The sequence below is a fragment of the Amborella trichopoda genome, chromosome 4 (assembly GCF_054954075.1).
Source record: "Amborella trichopoda isolate Santa Cruz 75 chromosome 4, AtrichopodaSantaCruz75HAP2 v2.0, whole genome shotgun sequence".
Lineage (NCBI taxonomy): Eukaryota > Viridiplantae > Streptophyta > Magnoliopsida > Amborellales > Amborellaceae > Amborella > Amborella trichopoda.
In genome coordinates, this window is record NC_142339.1 from 56,555,100 (window position 1) to 56,573,653 (window position 18,554).

The 18,554-nt window shown below is 34.6% G+C and overlaps 1 protein-coding gene across 1 annotated transcript; it reads left to right on the plus strand.

The window, feature by feature from the left end:
- Positions 1 to 17,218: 17,218 nt before the first annotated feature.
- On the plus strand, positions 17,219 to 18,319 carry SKIP6 (SKP1 interacting partner 6). The gene has a single exon (XM_006827045.1). The coding sequence runs from the start codon at positions 17,219 to 17,221 to the stop codon at positions 18,317 to 18,319; it is 1,101 nt and encodes a 366-aa protein (XP_006827108.1).
- The last annotated feature ends 235 nt before the right edge of the window (positions 18,320 to 18,554 follow it).

Below are 18,554 nucleotides of genomic sequence, written 5' to 3' on the forward strand. Positions count from 1 at the left end.
AAACTTGAAATTTGAGATAATATCTCTCTAAAAATTTTATGTAGTTTCTCTCTCTAAAAGTTGATATAGTTTATTTCTCTTAAGTTTTGAGATACTTTCTCTATCTAAAACTTAAAATTTTAGATACTTTCACTTTCTAAAAATTTTGAGATAGTTTCTCTCTATAAAAATTTACAAATAATTTCTCTCTCTAAAATTTGATTAGTTGCTCTCTAAAGTTTTAAAATACTTTCTCTTTCTAAAAATTAAAATTGATATAGTTACATCTCTAAAATTTTAAGATATTTTATTCATCTAAAATTTATAATTTGATATAATTTCTCTCTCTAAAATTTATGAGAAGGGTTCTCTCTCTAAATTTTTTAAGTACTTTCTCTCTCTAAAATGTGATATGGTTTCCCTCTCTAAAATTTTAAGATACTTTCTCTAAAACTTGAAATTTGATATAGTTTTTCTCCTTAAAAAATTGGAGATAGTTTCTCTCTTTAAAGTTTTTTAGTAGTTTCTCGCTAAATTTTGATATAGTTTTTCTTTTTAAAAGTTTAAGATACTTTCTCTCTCTAAAACTTAAAATTTGAGGTGGTTTTTTTCTTTAATTTGTGTGGATGTTTTGATATAATTAATTGTATTTAATAAAGTGAGCAGCCCAAGTGTATGAAAATAGTATTGTCGTGTTCCCTCTTTCATGCTTGCACAAAACAATGTTTTGGATAACTCAATTTTTTTTTGGTTTTATCGTTGTTTTTTTGGCCATCTTTTGCAAAAACATATATAAAAAAAGTGCCAAACGTGTTTTTTTTTGGGATAACATGGTTATACAAAACCACGTTTTGTTTATCTTAGGATCCAAACGAGGCCTTAATGTTCAAACACAAATCTTCATAATGAAGAGTTATGGTGTGGTGTTGGGAGTTTGTGCTTTTTGGGGCTGTGGGATGATGAAGCAGGAAGAGGAGTCTGCTTTGAGGAGAGAGCAGGGTCATAATTGGAATGAAGGTTTGTAAGTTCCTTATAGCCTTTAGGGGGTTTCAATGATGGGCTTTTTGTTTTTTTAGGTAGTTCAGTGGGGATATAGGCCCTTACTTTTTTTTAAATCATTATTGGTTTTTCAAAGTATTGTGAGAATAAAAGCTTAGATTTTAGTTGAAGCTCTTGCGGTTTTGAAGATGAGCTTACTTAAGGGGCATTTGTAGCATTTGTATCATATTGAGTGAATATGTAGTAGTCCTAGCTACTTTGTTACCTTTTTTTGATGCTTTTGTGTATAGATGATCCATATTTATGGCACTTAAGATTAGAACATATAAATAAAGATAAAATGAATCAAACGGTTAAAAGAGGTTTGCTTCTCTATTTAAGAGAAATTGTGTTCAAACCATGCGAGCCATGTATTTCTGGTATATTAACTAAAAAGCATTTCCTTAAAGGGAAAATGTCTAGTGAACTACTTAGTATTGTTCACTCTGATATATGTAGCCTATTAAAAGTGAAAACACTTAGAGGTATGAAATATTTCATAATATTTATAGACGATTATTTACGTTATGGATATGTATACCTAATTAGTAAAAAATCAGATGCATTAGAAACATTTAAAGAATATAAAGCTGATGTAGAAAATCAGTTAGGTAGACATATTAAAATTCTTTGAACAAATAAAGGAGGTGAATATTACTCCACCTTATTTTCTGAATTTTATAAGGAGCATGGTATAATTCACCAAACAACTATGCCATATACACCACAACAAAATGGTGTAGCTGAAAGCAGAAATAAAACTCTAATAGACATGGTTAGGTCCATGATGAGCTATTTAAATTTATCACCTCATTTTTTTGGTGAGGCTCTCAACACTGCAATATATATCATTAATCGTGTTCCAACTAAATCTATAGACTTGACCCCATATAAATTGTGGACAGGTAGGAAACTTGACCTTACTATCTTGAAAGTTTGGGGTTCTTGGGCACATGTGCTTATACCACCACAAAATAGAGATAAATTATAAAGTAAAATTATTAAATACTCTTTTATAGGCTATTCAGAAAATTCTAAAGGGTATAGATTTTATAACCATGATACTAGATCATTAGTAGAGAGTCGTGATGCTCATTTCTTAGAAAATATAGATGATAAAAATATTTTAAATAAGCCTATTGACTTACATGAAATTGATAAAGATAATAGTTTGGAAGACCCTGTTTCTCAGACTCCCTCTATATTTGGTGAGAATGATTCAATTAAATCAAGTATACTAGATAGGCCTAAAAGAACTAGAGCCTCACCTACGACTTTAGAAGAATTTTATGTATTTATTAATGAAGATAATTACTCTTCAATGAGTGATGATACAATAGATGAACCTCATAGCAACAGTGAAGCTATTAATTTACATGACTCAGCTGAGTGGACTTAAGCCATGGATGATGAACTTGATTATATTAAAAGAAATCAAGTCTGGGAGTTGGTTGACCTCCCTAAAGATAGAAAAGCCATCGGTTGCAAATGGGTCCTAAACAAAAAACTTAATGCAAATGGATCCAGTGATAAGTAGAAAGCTACGTTGGTAGCTAAAGGATTTACCCAAAAGGAGGGCATAGATTATGTAGAAACTTATTCTCCAATAGCAAAATTTTCATCTATTATGATCACCCTTGCATTAGTTACATATGATGATATAGAATTATTTCGGATGGATGAAGAATTAAACTAAGATATATACATGAAACAACCAGAAGGATATGCAATTAAAAGGCAAGAAGACAAAATATATAAACTTAAAAAATCTTTATATGGTCTAAAACAGCCTTCTAGGCAATGGTACTTTACTTTTCATAATGCAATCACTAAAATTGGTTATATAGCCAATAGGTTAGACCATTGTGTATATGCCTGGAATAATGGGAACAATTTTGTTATATTGTCATTATATGTGGATGACATATTGATAACCGGTAATGATATTGGCATGATTAACCATACAAAATCATGGCTAAGTTCCATTTTGAGATGAAAGATATGGGAGAAGCCTCATATGTATTGAGCATTAAGATAACAAGAGATATAAGTTCAGGACTTCTATGTTTATCTCAAGAAAATTATTTAGAAAGTATTTTAAAGATATTTAAGATGGAAAATTGCAAGCCCATAGATACATCTGTTTGTAAAGGCTTGAAATTATCAAAGAAAATGTGTCAATTAAATGATATTGACAAAGCAGAAATGGAAAGAATTCCATATGCTCAAGCTGTAGGATGCATAAATTATGCCATGTACTGTACAAGACCTGATTTGAGTCATGCATATGATCTTGTAAATAGATTTCAGAGTAATCCTGGGATGACTCATTGGCAAGCTGTAAAAAAGATACTCAGATATATTCAGAAAACTAAAAATTAAAAGTTGTGCTTCCAAGCTGACAACTTAGAGGTTACTGGGTACTCTGATGCAGATTTTGCAAGAAACCCAGATGATAGAAAACAAACCTTAGGAATTGTATTCCTCTTTGGAGGTGGATGTGTTTTTTGGTCTAGTAAGAAACAATGTTGGGTAGCTCGGTTTACTATGAAAGCCGAGTATATTGCTTGTAGCATTGCTACAACTTATGCTGTCTGGATTAAACGCTTCATAAATGATTTGAAGCTGGATATAGCCGACGGACCTGTTAAAATTTTTTGTGATAATCATACTGCTATTTCATCAATTAGAAATGGAGCTTATAGTTCCAAGGGTAAGCACATTAAAATTGATTATCATTATATTTATGATATTATTGGAAAGAATGAAATACCTGTAAGTTATTTGTCATATTCAGATATGATTGCAGACCCTTTAACAAAGGGGTTGCGTGTAGAAATATTATCAAAGCATGTGGCCTTGATGGGACATAGAAATATTTAAGTCAGAAACTCCCAAATGGGATATTTTTTGATGTCTTGGTCATGAGAGGAAAAATTGCATTAGCGTGAAAAACGATGACATGATTTTGGATATTTTTTGTTATGAGATGTATAACCGCACTTACGTGAAAGCCTCATGACAAAAATATGCACATAAATATTAACTTCATTAAGTGATAAAGACTTTACGATATTTCAATATATCTGACCCTCATGACCAAGTGGGAGATGTTAGTACGTCTGTGTGGCCATGATGCTTTTAAAGGTGCAATATTTTTCCCTCTTATAATTTAATGCTTATCATTAAAAAATAGAGGCTTCTTAGAGCGAGAAAGTGCCGTTACTTCCCAGGATTACAGGGCCATGTTTTCTCAGAGATTTCAAGAAGAAGCCTAATGTTAGAGAACGATCCATCCCTCTTTAAGAAGGGTTTAATGACTATGGAGAGGGATGGAGGATGTTGTTCTCCAAAGTTCGGCTTCTTATTACACGTAAAGGCCCTATGGCCATACCAAGTGTGGGTCAAAGATGTCATCGTTGTAAACGAAACCCATAGTCCGGTGCATAGCACCCATGCTAGGTTCAGTACTATCAATCTTTGCGAGTGCCTGGTCGCCATTGTGGTGGAGATTGTATGTTCGAATTGAAGTCGTCTTCTAATGGTTGCAGAACCAAGAGCAAAGGAGAGCCCAAAGAGGAAGGGATGGAGGGAAGAACGTCTCGAAAGGGATCATCAGCAGAAGGGTAGGGGCCAGTGGTAGGTGGTCCGTTTGGGATTGAGCGTTCATGGATGGTAGGGGGGGAGAGAAAATAATTCAGTGGAGGAATCTTATCTTCTGAAGAATAATGATAGGCGTTTAGGGCCAGACACATTTCCAACAGGAGGGGAACTAAACTATCGGCAGTAATCCGTACCACTAGGATCGGGGATTGGGGTTACAAAAGTGTTAAGAGGGTACAAGAAAGGAAGAAGAAGCCTTAAAGAACACATGGAGAGGGAGGGGCCTGGGCCAGAAGAGGGAGGAGAAGGGAAGATACGTAGGAGAAGGTGCCTAGACCTATTTGAGGTTGGGTCTAAGTCCGGGTTGACCAACCTAGACGCAACACATTACCAACTCTAGATCACATCGTCCAGGCCATAGGTATCAAGACCGGACTGAATTGGTGTTTCGACCGGTTCGACTATCGACTAGAGCCTTAGTAGGGCTAATCTATAGTAAAAAATCAGATTTAGTAAAAAACTAGTTAAAATAAGTGTTTAACCAGTTTTAGCCACTCCAACTAGCTAATTCTATGGCTTCAACCAACCAAACAAAGTGGGCAACTTTTTTAAAAATGTATAACATATTTTTAATTTATTATTTATAATTTTTAATGTTTTTAATATCTTGTTAATTCGGTTTAACCAGTGGTTGGCCTAGTTTTGACTGAACCCAACCCTTCACTGGTTTAATGGTTGGGCCAGTCCGGTCCTGATAACTTTGGTCTGAACGTATAATTAAGTAGTTGAAACTCAAAAACTATAAGGGGAGTTTTTTGTACTGTAAAATTTTTCCAAGACATATTTGATCTACCTTGTGAAAAAATTTGAAAAGAAAAAACAGAAAATGTTTTGAAGATCTGATTTGATCGTTGTTGATGCTCTAGAGTCATTATGGGAGTAAGAATACATTTAGAGCATCTTTTTTAGCTTCAAATTAATTATTTTTTTGTCCAGATTGATATTAGATTAGAGCAATAATAATTTGAGAGTCATGGAGTCTAAAAATTTGCATTGTAAATAATTGTAGAGCTTTGAAGTCGAGTAAACCACCTTGATGTACATTCAAATCTACGTAGCCGAGTCATAACATGACGTCAAGAGTTCTATCCCTACCATGTTGCCAAAAAAAAAAAAAACTTAGTCTTTTTTTCATAATTTAAATGTATAAGCTTCTTTGCATACTTTTGTGGAGGCACACCATGCACTTATTCCATTGGGTAGCATCTACTTGGAAGACGTTTTTGACCTAAAATCTTAGGATTCACTTTCCCATCATTTGATGAGCATCTTAAAGATATATGTTGAGTTTCTAGACACTTGCATCTGATGATCCAAAATATGTACTTACGAAGATTTTTAGAGCTTGAAATTTTAGGATCCATTTTTGGATTACCATATGAGCACTAAAAAACAAAATTAGATTTCGAGTTCCCAACTATTTAGACATGGCCATCCGAAAAATGTATGGTCACTATTCAGCCGTAGACTGGTATTTTTCTTTCTCACATGTGAATTTCCATATGAGCACTAAAAAACAAAATTAGATTTCCAGTTCCCAACTATTTAGACCTGGTCATCCAAAAAATGTATGGTCTCTATTCAGCCCTAGACCAGTATTTTTCCCTCTCACATGTGGGGATATAAGATTTTTTTAATTTTTTTTAGGTTAAGTACTAGGTTGAGTAGTTCACATCAATGTGGTCAAGGTTAGACCGACCACTAAATTAGTTAGAGCTTTGGTCCATTCAAATCCAGTCTAATCATTGGTCGAATCGATTGAATTGGATCTTAGAAAAAAAGAAAGAAAAGTAGATATAATAGTTTCACAATACAACATATATTAAAAAATAATTTATCCAACTTCATTTAGCTAGTCGAACGGTTAAAACTTGATGGTCTGACTGACTAAAACAGGTCAAATTTAGTTTTGACCAGTTTTCCAATATACCTAGTTTTTGCCTCAAATTGGGTTGGGCAAGGCATTGGTTAGCGGTCCAATTGATCAGACCACCAATTTGGTCCGGTCTTGACAACTATGATTTATATCATAGTTATCAAAATTGGGCTAGAGTGCATGTCTGACTGGTTGGACTGCTGATTAGTGTATTGACCAACATAATCCAAAGCAAAAAAAAATCAGATTTAGATAAAAACTAGTCAAAATCAATCTTTTGATCATTTTGATCTCAATTTTGAATTGTTAAACGGTTTAAACAATATTGGCTAATATTTTTCGCAATGTATTTCATACTTTTAAGTTATTATTTTTATTATCATTTACTAGCGGTTGGATCGGTTTTGACTAGACTAGTTACTGATTAAGGGCCGAATATTAATATTAATTTACATCTCCAAATTTGGGGTCGTAAAAATATTTTGGTTTCACCTTCTAAAGATAATAGATGATATGCCATTCGGTAATATAATCTTTTAGTTAAATATATAGCACAACTTGTATAACAAGCTTTTCCCTTATTTGGAATTTGACTCAAATAAGATAGTAGATACTGATATAGTGTATTGTATTTAATAGTTTTATTTTAGAAAAGGAAAATTATGAAATTCTAAAGTTAGCATTTCTATATAAACTTTTTATCTATTTCTTTATAAATTTATTGTGATGATTATATTGATATGTTTGGATAATCTCAATATAACGTTCCCAAAATTAATCTCTTATTTTAGCCTTGTAGAACTACGGTTAACTGTGTATTAGTATGCCTTGTGTTAGAACTGTGTATTAGAAATCTTGCTCTACTTACATATAAATTATTTAGATTTTAATCTTTCTTTTTCTTTCAATCATCCCAATGATTTATTCTCTTTTAATCACCTCCAATGACTTATTACCATGTATTTTTAATATTTATTTTTCTTTCAATCACTTCCAATAACTCATTCTCTTTCAATCACCTCTAATGACTCATTCTACTGTATTTATCCTACCATATTAATATAGTCATAGCAAAATAGTGCCGACATCTCAATACAACCTTTCCAAAATTAATCTCAACCTTCCCAACTCAATATCACCTTCCCAAATATAACCACAAAAAAATACACCTCATATCTCAATATAAGCTTCCCAAAATTAATCTCAACCTTCTCAAAATTCATCTCATTTTAACCGTGTATTAGAACTCTAGTCATACTTACATATAAATTAATCTTTATTTTTATTCCAGTGACCTCTCCAATGACTCATTCCCCAATAAAAATTGATCTATTTTTTTTTAGGGTTTTTTTGAAGAAAATCTATCGTATATAACCATCTATTGTATACGAGGGATGATACAATGATAATAAAATTTATGAGTTTTTTTTTATGGAAAATCTATCGTATATAACCATCTATTGTATATAAGGGATGATACAATCCGGGATGATAAAATTAATAAAAATAATCCATAAACAGGTGATCACGAGGGAAAGATGAAAAGAATTAGTAGTCATAAGAGAAAGATGAAAAGAATATGGAGTCATAAGAAAATTATGAAGCACATTTTCATACAAGAAACATTTTCATCCACATACGAAAATTAACCCGAATGAATGAACCCTTAGTCCACTAAAGTGAACCAAAAGATTCCGTGCTCTTGAGGGAGCACACTTTCTACTTAATCGTTCAGATAAAGCCTAGTCTAGGAGCACTACTGTTAGGAAAAAGTTTATATAAAGTTGCAACTTTAAAATGTAGAATAAAAGCCGCACCTCAAAATCCATCGGAAAAGGTTGTTCTATCGATGAAAAATCCTCTAATTGATCATCTCGACATCGAAATGTATGAATATGAAGAAAAAAAAAACAAATTTTGAGTCTCAAAAATACATTTTCAAGATTTTCATCAGCTTATAGATCTACTTGATTTTAGCTTTTTTTAGAGTTTAAAATTTTATAATTAGATGTGAAAATAGATTTTCGGATAATCTTAATAATTGTTTACATGAAAATTACATGTTATGATAAAATTTGGAGATGAGCCTTAATTAGATTGTTTAAGGTTGCAACCTTATAAAAACTACACCCTTTAGATAAATAACCTCTTCAACCATAGACAAACCTGAATAATAAAACTTCCCAAGTCGCAATTTCTATGTGATTAGAAAACCTAATGCCTCGAGATAGAATAGAGACCATCCACATCGTGAAAGGTGAGATCTAAGAGCTAGAGAACTATATATATATATATATATATATATATATATATATATATATATATATATATATATATATATATATTAATGAAAATATAAAAAATATTATTCACGAAAAACAAAATAACCAAAATACCTCCCGAACATTTCGGGGGTATTTTGGTTAATTTATTTCATGTAAAATATTGTTTTGATATGTTCAAAGATTCACCTTATTTTGATGAACACACACTTAAAATTTCAAGTGATTTGAATTTGTAAAAATAAAAATAAAATTCAAATTCAAATACTGTCGAATATCTATGATCGTCAGATCGGCCCAAATTCAATCTGGACCGTTGGGTTCATATGTTCATATGACCTAGTGGGCTAACCCCATATATTATATTATATTATATATATATATATATATATATATATATATATATATATATATATATATATATATATATATATATATATATATATATATATATATATATATATATATATATATTATTATTTTTGGAAAATTATCACTAATATATCCATATTTTCAAGAAATTTGAAAAAAAAAACCCAACTTTCCAGAACCTCACCCACACCCTTTTGCTCCATTTTCACAAAATTTCGTACGAAAATACCCTTTTACATTAGTCATTGTACCGTAAAAACAATTACGGTCCTTTTATGATCGTAATGTTCTTTAAGAATATTACGGTACTAAGAGTACCGTAATGCTCATTACGATACTCTTAATACCGTAATGTTTTTTTAGACCATTACGGTAGTAAAAGTACCATAATGGTTTTCTTTTTCTTAATTATCGATTCATCCTAATCTTGGGCTATTACGGTACTCTTAGTACCGTAATGTTATTTAAAACCATTGCGGTACTAAAAGTACCATAATTTTTTTTTTTCGTATCTTGGAGCATTACGGTACTAAAAGTACTGTAATTTTTTTTTTTTTTTTTTCGGTATCTTGGAGCATTACGGTACTCTTAGTACCGTAATATTATTTAAAACCATTATGGAACTAAAAGTACCGTAATGGTTTTTTTTTTTTTTTTAATTATATTGATTGACCACTCTTTGAGTACTATGGTACTCTTAGTACCGTAATATTATTTAAAACCATTACGGTACTAAAAGTGTTGTAATGGTTTTTTTTTATTATTATTATTTATATCGATTGACTAATCTTGGTCCATTACGGTACTCTTAATACCATAATGTTATCTAAAATCATTACGGTACTAAAAGTACCGTAATGGTTTTTTTTTTTTCTTATCTTGGAACATTAACCGTAATGTTATTTAAAACTATTACAGTACTAAAAGTACCGTAATTGTTTTTTTTTTCTTCTTAATTATATCGATTGACCAATCTAGATTACGGTATTAAAAGTACCGTAAATGTTTTACGGTACAACGACTACCGTAAAGGGCATTTTCATCTGAAATTTTACGAAAATGGGGCAAAAGGGTGTGGGTGACGTTTTGAGAAGTTTGAGGTTTTTCCCAATTTTTTGAAATATATGGGTATATTAGTGATAATTTCTCTTTTTTCTCTTAACATAATCATGTACTGATTATTAGGCGGCTCCTAAAAGTTGAGATTAAAAAAATCCTCTCAAATAGCTCTTTTACTTGATGGAGAAAAGTTATATTATACTTCCACATAAGCACAATATATGTGCTCATTAAATAAAGGGTGCGGTTTGTATAGAGCCTAGGCTCTAATCAATCAAATTAGGGCCTATCTTCAAATCATATCGAGAAATGTGGTTTCAATATTGGAAATCTTTATGATATCTTTAAATAGAGTTTCTATTTATTTATAAAGTTTAAAGCTTCAAAAATAGTGTAGATCGACATATTTATGAAAACTTGAAAATCTTGAAAATTGATGGTCAAACAATGCGCTACAAAATATACTATTTCCAAAACTTGCAATCTATTTTTTTCTCATGTCCATGCATCTTGATGTCGAGATGATCAAATTGAAGATATTTGGGCATCAAAACAACCTCTTCTAGGGAAATTTTTGAGATAGGCTCAAATTTGATTGTTTAGAGCCTCGGCTCTATGTAAACTTTCTCCTTAAATAAATGTCAAGGAGCCGGACTATCTTATGTCATACACCAATAGATTACAATAGAGGTCATAAAAAGAGATGGTTTATCTTTGGCACAAGGTGTAGGAATCAACCTCAGCTATCATAACTTTTCTTGATGGAGTAAACTTAAAGGCATTTTTATGTATATAAGTTTATATTTAAGGACTCTTTTTATTTTATTCAAAATAATTTGTGGAATCTCATTTTTTTTTAGTTAAAATTAACCATAAACATACACAAATCGCTAAAAATGTAAAATTAAATAATATTACATATGATAAAAAGTAGGTAGCAAATAACTAATAAAATAATAGAATACAGTTTATACAAGGTATAAACTTAAACGATCAAGGCATACCTCCAAATATTTGCAATGTTGAAAATCTATTTTTACAATTAATTATGTAATTACCAATAAAATAATAAGGTGCGGTTTGAAAAATGTGTGAACTTAAACTATTAAGGCGCACCTCCAAATATTTACGAAGGCTCGAAAACCTATTTTTAAATTACTAATAGATCATTACAATGGTTTGAAAATCTTTTTTTTTTTTTTTTCATATCCACAAATTGAATTCGAGATGATCAATTAAAGAGTTTTCTAAAGCAAGAACAACAATTTGCAGTTAGTTATGGAGGTACACCCTACATCTATAGTATGAAAATGACAAATTATTTAATTTGTTTTGAAATAATATTATGCAAAGTATATTAATTTGAGATAAGATAAAATTAAGTAAAATGTATCAAAATAATTATAGGCAAAATTAAGTATGGGGGAAGTTTGTATAGAGTCAAGGCTCTAAACAATCCAATTAGAGCCTACCTTAAAATATTGTCGAGAAATGTGGTTTCAATACTGAAAATCTTTGTAATAGCTTTAAAATATATTTTCATTTTTATTTATGAATTTTAAAGCTTAAAAAATAGAGTAAATCGACATATCTATGAAAACTTGGAAATATTGAAAATTGACGATCCAAAAATACGTTACAAAATATGCTATTTTCAAAACTTGAAATCCATTTTTTTCTCATGTCCATACATGTTGATGTCGAGATGGTCAATTTGAAGATATTTGAGCATCAAAACAACTTATTCGAGTGAAAAATTTGTAGTAGGCTCCAATTTGATTGTCTAGAGCCTCGGCTCTATATAAACTTTTCCAATTAAGTATTTAATATTTTACCCATTTGCAATGATTATAGCTCATGATCATATATGTGTCTTTTAAGAGTGGCAATGAGCCATGTGCCCTAGCGCGACCCTAAGAAACTAGGCCGTGGAGCACAAAATGTGGCCCAAGGGCTAGGCCAAGTTCAGACAACCACCAGTACTTGAGGACTAGGCCAGGCTAGGCCCATAACAGGGCTGGCTCGGTTCAACTTGGCCCAACTCGACCCTCTTTTTTTTTATTTTTCCTTTTGATTTATTTATTTTTTATCTAGCATGTTGGCCCTAATATGGTTAGAGCCGATCAAGGTCAAGCCTAGGCTAGGACAGACCCGACCCGCCTCCAACGGCTCATTGGAGCTTTGAGTCCAGTCAACCACCTGATTTAAATTCTGATAGACAAGAGTGATTGTGATCTCCTTATACTAAAAGTAAATGATTTTTTTACTAAAATAAGATATATAAATAAAAAAACGTAGTTTTTATGAGCTCCATTGATTGATATGTAGAAGATATGTGCACTTTCTATGATCCATATTTTAGATGGATTTTAGACCCATTTTTTGGGAAAATATAATTTCTATCATAGGGAGCATTAATATGTAAAAAATAAAACAAAATAATAAACAAATTAGATAATATTTTTATGAGTAATGATCGTATGAGACCCTCTCACACTCTTGTGTGTAGGATCCCAAATGATTACCATTAAATTTGACAAAGATCTCCAGAAAAATCAAATCCCACAACCATGTGATAATTTTTCTAGAGATTTGTGCCAAATTTAATGGTGATCATTTGAGGTCCTATACACATAGATGCGAGAGGATCTCATAGGATCATTACTTTATTTTTATATCTTTGTTTTTTATTGAAAAAATTATAGATACCTCAAAAACAACTTTCTATTCATCTTAACCTCTAAAACTTTGAGAGTTTCACCATAGATCCCAATACTATGTTATCTTATATTTAACCCCCTGACAAAAAAATAAAAAAATTTAAGACAAAACTGGCCCCGCAATTTCTGGTCATATTATTAGGCAGCTCCCTTTAGACCCCTCTATATATATATATATATATGAAACCCACTTTTTTTTTTTCTCTCTTTTTCTCTGTACCTGCCCTCTCTCTTTCTCTACCTGCCCCTTTCATTCTTTCTCTACCTGCCCCTCCCTCTCTTTCTGTCTTCGATGATGACCCACCAGACGATTGTGAAGTCCCCTCTCTTCCCCCATGGCAACCTCCTCGCAATTCCGCGCCATTGGCTCCATCTCTGTCAACTGCCACCTATACTCTATGTCCCTCAACCCAAAACCCAACTCTATCTATCCACTATCACGAGACCCAGAACGCAATCCCGCTCCCCCTCCCTGTTAGATTTTATGATGGTGTTCAAGCTTATTATTGTCTGCTCAGAAGATTTATTTTGCATGAATTTGTTGCATTCTTTTGAAGTATTCCCAAGGATGGGATTATTCAGATACCTGGTTGGTTACCCATTTCATACACGATTTTTAAAACCCTAATGTGTTCTCTCTCTCTCTTTCTTGAAAGATGCGAGCTTCATTAAGATAATAAAAGATTACACGGAGAACAAAAGCAGAAAAAAAAGAAACAAATAAATAAAGAGAAAGAGGAGAGGGAGAGAGATGAGAGAAGAAAAGAGAGAGAAAACTAAGTCAAAAGGTAGCCTCATTTGCCAAAAAAACCCGTTGTAGAGTTAAACCACGAACAACATGAGAAATTGTGGTCTCAAACAGAATCGGCGAGAGAAGAATTTCGTCCGTTAAGCCACTCAGCCTCCAAGGGTTAGAGTCCGGGCAAGTACACCACAAGATGACATTTGCAAAGTCTCCCTGGATGATCGCCCTTTGAAGCTAAGGGGTCCAAAAGAGCCACACCTTTTTACCAGGCCTAAAGTTCAGCTGCATTAACCTCATACCAGTGCAGCCTTCCTTAGTACGTCTATGTAATTGAGCCCAAATGATCTCAAATGAGGCCCCTATAGCCTGCAACAAGACCCTTCACATTGCTATTGAAGCAATGAGTGCCTTACCCATTCGACAGGAGGCGTTTTTCGGACAAAACGCTTGGTAGGACAATTAGGTCTAAATAGCATAAGCTGTGAGTAATGAGTGAAGAGTGTGTCCCTGGGAACAACTTTAAGGGGGAGGAAGGAATATGTCCAAGTAGCAATAGAGTGTTGAACAGCTTCGAGGAAAGAATGCTAGTCTCTGTTGCGACCTTTAAACGTTCTCAAATTCTGCTCCCTCTACATGTTTTATAAGACTACTGCAGCATAAATGCTCCAAATCTTAACTCCCAAGGCAGAGAAAGGAGGAGTCCACAATTGTTGCATCCAAGCATGTGTCTCTGTATGTATTGGGTCAATCCAATTGGCAGAGCCTAATAACCAATCCCACAAGGCTGAGATAAAGGGCAGTGAATGAAGAGATGGTCAATTGATTACTTGTTGTTTTTGCATAACACATAGACATTGGCAAGGATCAACCCCATCGTCCTCAGGCGATCAATGGTAAGGAGTCGCTTTAAATTTAGCAACCATAAAAAGGTTTTGACTCAGTGAGGAACTTTACAGCTCAAGAACTTACTTGTCGAAGGCCTATCCTCGATATAGCGGTACCTATTGATCGCATTGAACAAAGACAAGGCCGAGAACACACCACCCAGTTTTAGGGGCCAAATGATCCTATCTGGTTTCCTAGGATAGAAGCAGAAGGCATACAACGACGTCAAAAAGGTCTCGAACTGTTCAACAATAGAAGCATTAACCATCCGAGTATTGATCTTGACGTTCCAAACGGGTTGATCCCCAGAAAGGGATATCATATTAGAAAGCATCTCCTGTTTCTGCGTTGATCTATTATAAAGGTCAGGATAAAGGAGTTTAAATAGATAGTCACCCATCTATTTAGCATGCCAAAAGCTTGTTTGGACTCCATCACCCAGCCATATTTGCCGAGGATGACCCCTTGCTCAAAGTTGATCCCTATTTTTCGCAAACCTCCACCACCATTTGATAAACAGCGATTCATTGATAGCGTTTAATCTCCAGATGCCGAGTCACATATCGAAGCTCAAGCCATAATGTCAGCATGGACGACATCCCAAAATTCTTGAAAGAAGGCTAGAGAAAAGCCGTTAGGTTCAGACATCGTATCCCTCAAAAGATCAAAGACAACATTTTTAACCTCATCAATAGTAAAAGGTAGCTCAAGATTTGGCCACTGAAGAGGGGGATAGCGTCTTGAAAGGTACACAGTTCATATCAAAAGGTATTCACTTCGAGGCTAAAGCCAACTGAAAGTGGTCAACAATGGCCGCCTCCACTGCTTCTTGGTTGTCCATGTCAACACCAGTGATAGACAAACCACTGATATAGTTTGACCAATACCTAGAGTTAGCAATGACATGGAAATATTTGGTATTCATATCCCTTGTTTCATCTGGATCTTGATCTTTGAAACCAAAAAAACTCATCTATCTTGAGCAAATGATCCAGGTCATACATCTTTGCATTCCTCTCAGAGATTTGGACTGGCGATAGTGTCACTATCGATTGCTCCAAGGCATTCAACTGCAAGATCTCTCTTTCCAGTACTAGTATTTTACCTGCAAGATCACCAAAATTCCTCTTACCCCAATCTTTAAGCTTGAATTCAAGGCCCTTAAGTTTATTGGTAAAAACATACCCAAGTCATCTAGAGATACAGACATAATCCCATATATTTCTCACTCGAGAGGAGAGGGATTTGTCCTCCAACCACATAAGTTTGAAACGAAATGTCGGTGGGCACTAAGAGTCATAATCAAACAAACAATGAGAGTCCATTATAATAGGGACATAATCCGAAGCCAGCTGAGGAGCAGCCTTAACCACGGTCTTGGGATACCGGATATTGCAGCCCTCGGTCACTTAAAACCTGTCTAACTTAGAATTATTCGACCAAGTGAACTTAGTGCCCACCCGATTATAATCAAACAAACCATGAGAATTAATGAATTATCAAAAAGAAGCATATAGGGATTGAAAACACAAGGAATAACACTTCATGAGGGTCCCTACCAAGTTGAAATCACCGGCATTGTACCAAGGGAACCCACATGAAGTAATAGTACACGATAAGGAAGTTAAAAACTCCTCCTTTTCCCCAATAACATTTGGCCCATACACATTTGACAGGCACCAAACAAAACCATCAGGGTTAGTAAAAGTCACGAAAGGAGGAATGAAACAAAAGCCCCGAAACAGCAGAGGGGTCCCAAATAGTCAAAGGGCCTGCTGAGAGACCACAAGAAACAACAAATGATAGTCTATTCAAAGTTCTAAGAAACAAGAGATCGAAATTTGTAAGCTTTGGTTTCGTTTTTTTATTTTGTGGCATCAACCCTTTATATCCCAAAACAAGGAAAAAAACACAAACACACAAACAAAATACTTTTTTAAAAAATAAAATAAAATATTAAATCACTCATCTCTCGTAATTATTTACATAAATTTTCCTAAAATTAACTATTGTCCAACCAAACATTGCCCGAGAGAAGTGTCTCAAAAGAGGAAATCAATGTGAAGGCATAAACATGCAGGTAAGAAGCTTTAAAAGAATATAGGTCCGTCGAATTAAAGCAGAGGGTGGGAAGTAGGAGGGCCACAAACAATACTGAGCAATCACAAGTAGATAGAACGTAGGGCAGTGTGAGGGCTCCACACTCTTCATTCTATCTCTTATCTTGCACTCTCTCATTGTAATCACCCCCTCAAAGGCTGAAATCCCCATCCCTGTTGTGGAGCTCCATCCTCAATCCTCAAGTCACTCTCTCTCTCTCTCTAAACCCATCAACTTCTCACCACTCCTCAGAGACCTCCAACTCTCTCTCTCTCTCTCTCTCTCTCCCAATAACCCCTAATTCTTTCACCCAAACCCAACATCATTCCAATCCTTCCCCTCTCCCACTCTAAACGCCGGAAGCCATTGATTTTTCTCACTTTTCCTCAGCCAACACCTATACCCTCACCCCACTCTCTCCCTCCTTCTGTCCGCCCCAACCTTATCCATCTCTCACCAGAGTCAAATTCCCAATTCTACCACCTCATAAGCCTCCATCATGGAAGAAGAACAAGAAGACGACCCAAAAACCCTAATCACTGGCCTCCCTGATGACCTTGGCCTCCAATGCATAGCCCGGGTCCCTCGCGTCTACCACCAAACCCTAGCACAGGTCTGCAAGCCGTGGCGCTCTCTTGTTCGATCTGAGCTCTTCGTATCGGCTCGCTCTTCTCTCAAAACAGCACAACACTTCCTCTACTTTATGGTTAGGACCCATGATTCCTGTTTCAAATGGTTTGTTCTAAGCCATTACAACCACCTTAAACAAACTTGTCCTTTGCCCCCAGCTCCTGCGCCCACTATGGGTTCAGCGTGTGTTGTATTGGGCTCGAGCCTCTATATATTGGGTGGCTCCATTAATGATTTGCCATCACCTAACACTTGGGTTTATGATGCTTGTTTGAATTCATGGAGAAATGGACCCAGAATGAGAGTTGCCAGAGAATTTGCGGCAGCTGGTACAATAAACCAGAAGATTTATGTAGTGGGTGGGTGCCAAGCTGATACATGGGCTCGATCTGCTTCTTGGGCTGAGGTTTTCGATCAAAAGGTGGGTCACTGGGCTCCAATTCCAAGCCCAATCGAGATGAGAGAGAAATGGATGCATGGAAATGCGGTTTTGAAAGGGAAGCTCTTGGCCATGGCAGATCGAGGCGGTGTAGTTGACGACCCAAGAGGTGGAACCTCTGATGGTTCTTCGAATTCTGAGAAATTGGGTTCTTGGTCTTTTGTTTCAATGGAGTTGGACACAGGTTGGAGAGGCAGAGCAGCGGTAGTAAAGGGGATTCTCTTTTGTTATGACTTTTTGGGTAAGATAAGGGGGTACGATTCAGAGGAAGATAAATGGATGGAGTTGCAGGGTGTGAAGAAGAGTTTGCCGAAGTTTTTGTGCGGAGCAAGTTTAGCGAATGTTGGGGAGAAGCTTTATGTGGTTTGGGAGGGTTTGGGGAGAAATAAGGAGACTGAACTTTTGTGTGCAGAGGTGGACGTTGAGAATAAGGGGGTTGGTTTGTTATGGGGCACTGTTGTTTGGTATCAAGTTATTCTGTCTCTACCGAAGGGGGCTTCCACGATACATTGCCTCTCTCTTGGGCTATGATTTTCATGGAGAAGGAGGTTGGTTTGTTCAGATTCCCCTGTTTTAAGCACCATTTGTTCTTGTGCTTGTTTTCCTCAATTCGAAAAGTGTGGATCTTTAGTTTGGATATCTTTTTTACTCCAATTTGAAATGTATGATTTTAGTAATTATTGTCTTTTCTCTATTTAATTAGTTGCAACTGTCTTGTTTGCTTGATTTGATTTAAGAGTTTAGGGATGGATGACTTGTTTTCTTC